General features: G+C 37.5%; 1 protein-coding gene across 10 annotated transcripts in view; it reads left to right on the top strand.

Annotated features, from left to right (window-relative positions):
• The first annotated feature begins 3,224 nt into the window (after positions 1 to 3,224).
• ep300a (EP300 lysine acetyltransferase a) overlaps positions 3,225 to 9,255 on the top strand; it is a 38,933-nt gene continuing 32,902 nt past the window's right edge. For all 10 annotated transcript variants that reach the window (XM_087276094.1, XM_087276096.1, XM_087276093.1 and 7 more), the window contains exon 1: positions 3,225 to 3,516. In XM_087276094.1, the coding sequence (XP_087132220.1) occupies positions 3,423 to 3,516 (94 nt within the window). In that variant the 5' untranslated portion in view covers positions 3,225 to 3,422. The remainder of the gene's footprint in view (positions 3,517 to 9,255) is intronic.

Here is a 9,255-nt window from a genome sequence, read left to right as displayed (position 1 = left end):
CTTTAGGATACAAGCTGTGATTGCATCTCTCAGCAATGCAATCTTAGACACAATGGACTCAAGTGAGTGACGTCACAGTGATGGGTAGGGTTAGGGGTGGGGTTAGGTGAGTGCAGCTCAGATTGCACTGCACCAGGTCTGCAACCAGACCCCTCTCGTGCCAGAGCGCGGTTCACTTGGGCTTTGGTGCGGTACGCTTGTGTGTGAGTGCAAAATGCACCTGAGCTCGAAGAGTAGAAGACGAGAGGTGACTTTTACAGGACTATTTTATATGGATTTATTAATACTGTTCAATGAACGCAATCTGTCATAGACTATTAAAGACGCAAACCCCTCACTGCACCACAGCTGCACCTTCAGCAAATCTCCTAATTCCTGCAGCATAAGGACTTTCTGATTGTTTATAAGCGTCAAACGTGCCTGATCTGTTCGGTGAAATTTGACTGTGTTTTACTGCATATCAAACCACTAAAACTATATAACTAAAGAAATCTCCACTGTGCTGAGCAAAAGCGCTTTCTGAACAGGGCATCATCGATGAAGTAAACATGCCCAGGACGAATGTAATGTGAGTGCAGGCTGTCGGGGTACCGGAGTACCCGGAGGCACACAGACACAGACATGCCAACTGACCCAGCCAAAAATCGAACCAGCGACCTTTTTGCCAGGTACCACTTTATTAGGTACACCTTACTAGTACCGGGTTGGACCCCCTTTTGCCTTCAGAACTGCATTAATCCTTCGAGACATAAATTCAACAAGGTACTATAAATATTCCTTTGACATTTTGGTCCCTATTGACATGATAGCATCACGTAGCTGCTGCAGATTTGTCGGCTGCACGTCCATGATGCAAATCTCTCTTTCAGCCACATCACAAACTTGTTCTATTGGATTGAGTTCTGGGTCGTGTGGAGGTCATTTAAGTGCAGTGAACTCATCGTCATTGTTACAACCCCTTGCAGTCTAGAAGAGTGGGTTTGTACACTTAAATTGAGGATATGGTTATGCAAAAACTCAAAAACAAATTGTGTTGCAAAGTAAGGATGGAATACAAGAATAATTGAAAAAATAAGTGATTTTATTTGATGACATGGCATTTTATCCTGCTGAAAGTAGCCATCATAAGATAAGTACACTGTGGTCATAAAGGGATGGACATGGTCAGCAGAAAAACTCAGGTAGGCTGTGGCGTTGACACAATGCTATATTGGTACTTATGAGCCCAAAGTGTGCAATTAAATAACTCCCACACCATTGCACCATGACCCGCAGCCTGAACCGTTGATACAAGGTAGAATGGATACATGCTTATATGTTGTTGACACCAAATTCTGATCCTACCATCCAAATGGCGCAGCAGAAATCGACATTCATTAGACCAGGCAACGTTTTTTCAATATTCTATTGTCCAATTTTGAGCCTGTGCAAGTTGTAGCCTCAGTTTCCAGTTTTTAGCTGACAGGTGTGGCACCCGGTGAGGTCTTCTGCTGCTGTAGTCCATCCACCTCAAAGTTGGACTTGTTGTGTGTTCAGAGATGCTGTTCTGCAGACCTCGGTTGTAACAAGTGCTTACCTGAGTTACTGTTGTCTTTTTATCAGCTCTACCAGTCTGGGCATTTTCAACAAGGTATTTGAGCCACAGAGCTGCCGCTCACAGGATATTTTCTCTTTTTTGGACCATTCTCTGTAAACCCTTGAGATGGTTGTGCGTGAAAATCCTAGTAAATTTGCAGTTTCTGAAATACTCAGACTAGCTCGTCTGGCACCAACAACCATGCCACATTCAAAGTCACTTAAATCCTTTTTCCTCCCCATTCTGATGTTCAGTTTGATATGCAGCAGATTGTCTTGACCATGCCTATGTGCCTAAATTGAGTTACTGCCATGTGATTTGCGTTAACAAGCAGTTGGACAGGTGTATCTTATAAAGTGGCCGGAGTGTAAACAGATGTGTGAAGAGTAAATATTAGCAGACTTAATAAAAAACATTTTTTAATGCACTGATTAAAAAAAAAAGTAAAGTTACCATAGATTAACAGAGACTAGATTATGTGTGGATAACTTATCAGCAATACAAGAAAAAAGTTCCTAGATATGATGATTGTTAGGCTGTTTTTAACCGTGTCTTAAATTAATCAGATTAAAACAATGGTTGTTCTTGACAAACTAGTCAAAACCGAAGTAGTATTCTAAGGCATGTTTAAAATAATAAACAATTCATGGACACTGTAAAAATTATATAATCAGTTAGTCCTGACAGATTATGGTTTTAGTACATTGTAACTTATTAAACGAAGTTAAATCTTAAAACGCAAGCTGTTTTAAGTCAGATTAACATAATATAAGTTCAATGGACTCATTAATTTAATTCAGCTTAAAAAAATTAAGGCAACCAGGATTTTTTCAGTGTAAATTTAAGACATTGATGAACATATTAAAAACATTCAATAACTTACTATTATTGTAGGTAATACATTACCCATGTTTAACAATGTAACAATTTAGGTGTCATAAAGCTGCCATGCAATAGGGCCAATCACCTTAAATAATAAAAAGAAATAAATCAGGTCTATATACAAAAGTTACTAATATTATTTTAAATGGGATAAGTAATCACCAATATTTAATGAACTGTTATATCAACAAATGGACAAATATACAATGAAATATTGCCAAATAGCCTAAGTTAAAACTCATCAGGATATTATAGGTCATTTGGTTTTGCAGATTATTTGTTGTTACTCCTTTCTGAAACTACAAGCAGGTCAATTATGTAAATCTATTATACTTGATAAGATTTCTATTATTTTCTTGAGTCTTAAAAAATTCATTAAAAAAAAACAACAAACAACATGAAAGGTATCACTTTCATTAATTCTGTGCTAACACTTTCAGGGACTGAAATATATTCTGCCTTTTTTGTTAAATAAACTAAATAAAATAAAATTCATATTTTCACCCAACATTTCCTAATAACAAGACCGCGCGGGTTTGTCTACAAAGCGCACACACACCTATATGCAGCGAGCAGATATGGCAGACGAGCAAAAATTCTTCAAAAACCTCCGGCGCTCATCCCCGTAACTCTTTACGGGACCGGTTGAGTTCTCGGAGAGCCGCTGCGAGCTTCTTTTATCCTGTCTTGCCGAGCCGAGCCGACTCCCCCTGCCTCCTCCTCCGCTCGCTGAATTGTATAAAGAACAAATATCGGGCTGGGGAGGGGGTTGATACGCCGAAGCTGAAATCGAGAGGCGAACCCAGGAAAGAGGAGTATTTTGTACACGGGACTTTCCCCCCCTTCGTCCCTAAAAAGGAGGGGGAAAAGTCAAAATTTTTAAGGCGATATTTTTAAAATCGATGATTACGAATAGGCTTATGTGCCTATCTCCGAGGATATATATTTTAATTCGTTAAAAAATATGGCCGAGAACGTTCTGGACTCTGGCCCGCCTTCAGCCAAGAGGCCTAAACTCTCATCCCCGGCTCTCTCCGCCTCAGCCAGCGATGGAAACGGTAAATATTTATTTTCATTAATTGTAAGGGTATCGATATATTTATATGGCTTATTGCTTGTTTTGTATGATCCCGTGCACACTGGAGCATTTAACTGGCTTTAGCGTTTTAATTTTTAGTTTAGTCACAAGCTAGCAGGCTCAAGCTAGTTTGGAAAGCTAACGACGTCGGATCCGCACGAGACTAGCTTTAGCTTGTCATTCCAGCTAGGTTAGCATTAGCGCTCCTGTCGTCGGTGTTTGGATTGACTCTTGGGGGCAGAGACTGAACACACTGCTCCCTCATCCAGCCACTGTGCGCGGTGTCAACCGCTGTAAATGTAAAACCAACAGGTGCAATGAACAAAATGCATCAAATGTTAGCAGCAATAACCGGAGGGGGATTATTTTTATGTGATATGTCTCTTTCGATTGGCCTTTCACTTGTAGAGAGTTTGAATCAGGTCCTCAGATAATAACAGATAATTTATAATGATTTATTAAAGTGTTTCAGCAATAGATAGACATTGCCAGTTATCTTCTGAAAGGTGTATGTTCACATTTTGTCAGCGCGTCTGTGTTTACTAATAATCGACAGTGGTGAAAACACGAACTAGCCTGCTAAACTGTTAGTCAATCAACTTCAAAACTTTCTGACTGCACTTCAGCACAGATGTTCTCAGAAACGGCTCATGTGCAACGAGCTCAAACGTTAGCCGTTGTACACCTCTTTACGTTTTCCCCTTTAAATGTGTCTTTTTATGACCGTAAATGTGATTATTATTGGTTAGCAAGCTGGCCATCTAATAACAGACTGATGCTGAAGGCCCGCACAACAACTCCCTGCCATTGTTAGCTGGAGATGCATATCAACTCACTCCTTATTATTTTAAGATCTGAAGGATTTCTTCTCTGCTTAAGATGGATTTATTAGCTCGTTTTGGCAGAGTTAAAAGAAGGGATTTTACGTTCCAGTTATTTGGAGGAGACGAATGTACTTGTGTTGTGTTTGAGTGAGTTAATGTTAGCCTGCTGGCTCAAATAGCCCTACGTGCGTCGGTCATTTTTTTCGGATCTTGATTTCCATTGTTCAGCCATAAGACAACTGACGACTCTGTCACTTAAAAATAAACCGTGAAAAACATTTGATCTTAAGCATTTCGAGTTATTAGCGCACGTGTGTCCTGTTTGTAATTAATAATTACTTAAGGTCTGAGTTATTACACTTGCACGTATCTTCGAAAGAGATGTACGTTCTTTGTTGATGCCTCTCTTGTTTATAATCTTTTGTTCAAACTCGAGTTTTATCCGGTTCTTATACTGAAGGGAATGCATAAAGTTACATAAATAAGAATACATTTGAATTTTATATACTTTGCATCCACATGTTTTGTCTGAGGAGTGAATGTGTGGTACCTAATCAAAAATCAGAAAATGCATGCATCTCAAAGTGAGTCTGATATTGTTTAGAGTATTTGAATAGATGTAATTGTCTGATACACGTTATTGCACTTATTCCCAAAATAAGTTTCCTATAGAAAAAAATGCAATTTGTCATGATTTTTAACTGAAAATGTATCATACAATAAAACAAGCAAGTCTTACCAGCACATCATCAGCCCTTAGTCGCTACCTGAATACTACATCCTAATTTAACAACATGCTCATCTGTGACTCCCTGTCAAACCACAGTCAGCCATTTAACGTGTTCATTAATAAACACAGATATCAGCTGTCCCATCAAGTGCCAAACATTTTCAAAGCTGCATCATTTTGAATGATTAGAAGACAGCTTTACATGGAGATGACATGCTCATATCTTTACACTCAGTTTTAGTATGCTCTGCAGATAGACATACAGTGAATAAATCACAAGCTGTATTGTCATATGTTTATAGAAAGTAGACACTTTTCAGTCAAATTCTTCTGATGGAGGAAATTATAGAGACAATAAGACTGCAGGAGGGATTGTCTGCTTCAGCTTTAGTATTCACACACTCAGACTGTTTAAATGAATTGTGAGGTTCATTTTCTTTTGCTTTAAATGCTCAATTTGTGTGTACCCTGATTGTTTATCCTTAATTTTGTCATTCATCAGGTGGAGAAAAGTTAATTGTCATTATTGTGCATGAGGTGAATTTTCCTGTGCTTTTTTTCTGATTGTGAATAGCCCAGACAGGACTGGCAGTTTACACAGGAACATTCACAGAATGCAGTTTGTTCAAGTCCTGTTAAGTTTGTATTGAGGTGTGCTGGAGTAACTTTTGTGAGCGCAAGATACAAGTGCAGCTTTTGACCAAGAATTTAACAAGATTTGTTACTATTATAGATTTACGTCAAAGTGTTCTTGCTATCTTTATTCTGTTTTTGAAGTTGCTATATGTGTAAGAATTTAATGTGCAGAATATTTTGTAGATGCCTTCTAAACGTTTATAAATAAAGAAAAATTACAGTTGAACATAAGGATGTGCAATATGACTATAAATGGAATGAAAGATAGAGAAAGTGTATTTCTTTATATTATGCTCTATCATTTATATTGTAGTGTTGAAAAATACATTGTTTACAGTAGTACTTTTTCATAGTTTGCATGAGCTCAATATTACACACCATTATAGGGTTGCAGACGGAAACAGGAATAACAGCATTGCAAGTCACAAACTTGAAAGTTTACATTTTGCATTTTATTTAGTGATGTTTTATGTTGAGTTTACAGTAATATTTTATGTTTAGTCTGTAATCATTATTTTGAAAAGAGTTTTATATTTAAATAATTTATTTTTATATTTCTACATCCTCAAGTTTGCCCAGAACTTTTAAAATAAAATGAGAAATACAATCCTATATGAATGAGTAGATTTTACAGTATCTATATTTACAAATGTTGTCAAGCTTTTCCAATTTCCATGTGGACAATGTATCTAATCTATTCAATTTACAGAAATGGTACTTTCTATCGTGATGTATATCAGGCTATAAGATGACTTCTATTGTGACATGATTTTTGTCCTATCTCTCAGCCCTAGTGGAATGTAATGGATGCATCATCATGTTTTCACAGACTCTGAAATGCTGTAAATTTCTGTAGTTTTCCCCTTGCAGTTGCAATTATTGACCTTATTCTTTAATGCAGAAGTGCACTTGTTTTTGTGAGTTGTTTTAGAACATGGGAGAAATGACTAGGAGTAATAATTGGCAGAAAACAGCCAAACTGCTTTCTCTACAAACTAATGTATTTTTTGAATATATAAAATGTAGAATAATATAAAAAGAATAGATCAGTTTGCAACATGAAGCAGCATAACAAGCTGTTTTTAACATCTAAATATCAATGGAAGGTCATGAGACTAGTAGTTTTTAGCCAAAATGATTCCAATGGCTTTGGCCGCCCATACCCAAAGAATAAGGTCAATATAGTGGTACTAATTTGTATTCAGCTTTTTAAAAAACCTAATCCTTCGACATGACTCAAATACTAAATGTTTGTGCCTTCTTTATTTATAATTCTTTATTGTTAATAATGTGTTTAAAATGGCACACCTGGGCCGGTATAAGGTTCTGTTGATATGATAACCTTAAATAAAAATATCACAGTTTCACGGTTTTGTGATTACTGCTCTAAAATATATTCTTTTCAAATGTCTGGGTTAAGACAGGGTTTCTGCGGGTCAAACTAACATCACATCAAATTAAGACTTTTTAAGACCTTTTTAAATGAAATTTTAGACTTTCACATCGCTAATAATTTTCTGTAATAACCATTGGAAATGTTTTACTTGCTCCATTAAAATATAGTTAATTTTAGACACATATTTTATACATATATATTTTTATTAGAGTAATCTTTTTTAAATCAAATTTAAATAGCTATAATAAACTAAATGTAATATAAATGAATGCATAAAAATATTTAGAACTTTTAAACAAATGTTATTGTGAGGACGTAAGGAAGACAATTTACCCATATTGCTAAATATTTAATGAATGTTAATTTTGTTAAAAGTTTTTTTAGATGGATTTGTTTGGTTGTACTGATTGGCTATAGCTTTACATGGACAATTAATGAAAATTAAGACCTGTTTCAAAGCGTTTAAGACCCACAACAGTATATTTCGGTGAATTTAATACTTTGTAAGGGGTTAAATTAAGGGTGCTTTCACACCTACACTTTTGTTTAGGAACCTGTCACATTTGCCCAGTTAGCGCGGTTTGTTTGGCATATGTGAACAGGGCAATCGCGCTCTGTACCGTGCTAAAGTAATCGCTCGATTGAAACGAATCCTGGAGTGGTTCGATTACAGTGAGAAAGCAACCAATCAGAGCGCGGTTATATCACAGTGTTTTATGGATATGTAATAGGCATACGGCTATATGAAGAGAGAACTATAAGTAGGGCGGGAAGTTTCGCGAGTCTCTGGATACCCGCAAACGAGTAATGATCTCGCATCTCCCTCCCGGTCCTCAAATAGGCATCGTCGCTCACCCTTCTCACCCCTCCCCACCGCATCTCTCCTCAGACACGTTGCGCATGCACACCCTGTCATTCACCACCAAACCACCACCTCTCCTGACAGCCGAGCGGGACACTGCAAAATAAACCTTGAAACTCTGACCAATGTGAGGAGAGTTTACTCGCCCGTGACTTGTTTTAGTTCTTTTGGTCCGATTAGAAACTTTGCCGTGTGAAAGTGAACCACTCCAAGAGCAAAGAGCAACAATTTAACATTTGTAAACTTTGTTTCGGAACAACTGAACCGTTTCACAGGTGTGAAAGCACCCTTTGTATTTGAAATTTAAGACTTTTAAAAAGGGTGGTTCACTACAATATGACATTTTAAACATTAGTTAGTTTGCAATGTAGCTGTGTGAACATAAACAACATTTCTTAATGTAAAAAGCTCAAAGTTCAATGCAAAGGGAGACCTTGGTTTTTACAGTTAGCTTAGCAAAGCCTACAATGAATGAATTTTGGGAACTACAAAAAAATACTTCCGCTCCTGTGAGATCACAAACATTCTTTTACGGTGCACGCACACTGCCCACCTAAGGGCCGTGGCCAGAGGCGCTATAATGTTATAGCAGAGATAGAGCTAAAATGCGTCCAAACACTGCTAATTTCACAGAACTTCGTCGTTTACCCATTGTAAACAGTGGAAAATGCTGTTTTGCACCGCAAACGATTTAGCTGCAAATTCATATTTATCAGTCAAACTGCTATAAACACACACACACACATTTCACCGGCGCGTACAGCCACTCTCTATGTGTGTGCTCGACTTTGCATTGTTTCCCTTTAGGCAGCTTTTCCATGCATTTTACATCTCAGATAAGAACGTCGCAAAAGATATGTGGATGATTCATATTACTTACACCTGCATATTCCGGATATATGTGAAAGACGTTGTGTAACGGGTTAAGTAAAAAAAAAAATATAGGAGAGATTGAATGAATAACTTAATCCGAGCATCAAAGAAAAAGAAAGTCCCATGCACGTTACACATGTCTACAGAAAGTTCTTACATTAACACACACACATAGATGCACGCAATGGCGATGTCTCTTAAAGAAGCCGCACCCCATTTTCACTCGTTACAGACACATGTCAGATTTTATTTCAGAGAGCGGGCAGGAGGTTGACTGTTTACACAGCAGAAAAGCTCGTGCTTGTAGGGGCGTGACGTTGAGCCGATTCGCGAATCGCAGCACATTATGACAGATGATCAATCCGAGTCACTTGAGGGTGGCCTTTCAGAGGAACTAA

The sequence above is a fragment of the Danio rerio genome, chromosome 12, assembly GCF_052040795.2.
Source record: "Danio rerio strain M-AB ecotype USA chromosome 12, GRCz13ab, whole genome shotgun sequence".
NCBI lineage: Eukaryota > Metazoa > Chordata > Actinopteri > Cypriniformes > Danionidae > Danio > Danio rerio.
The sequence above is the reverse complement of the archived record's forward strand: the minus strand, read 5'-3'. Positions and strand labels throughout refer to the sequence as shown.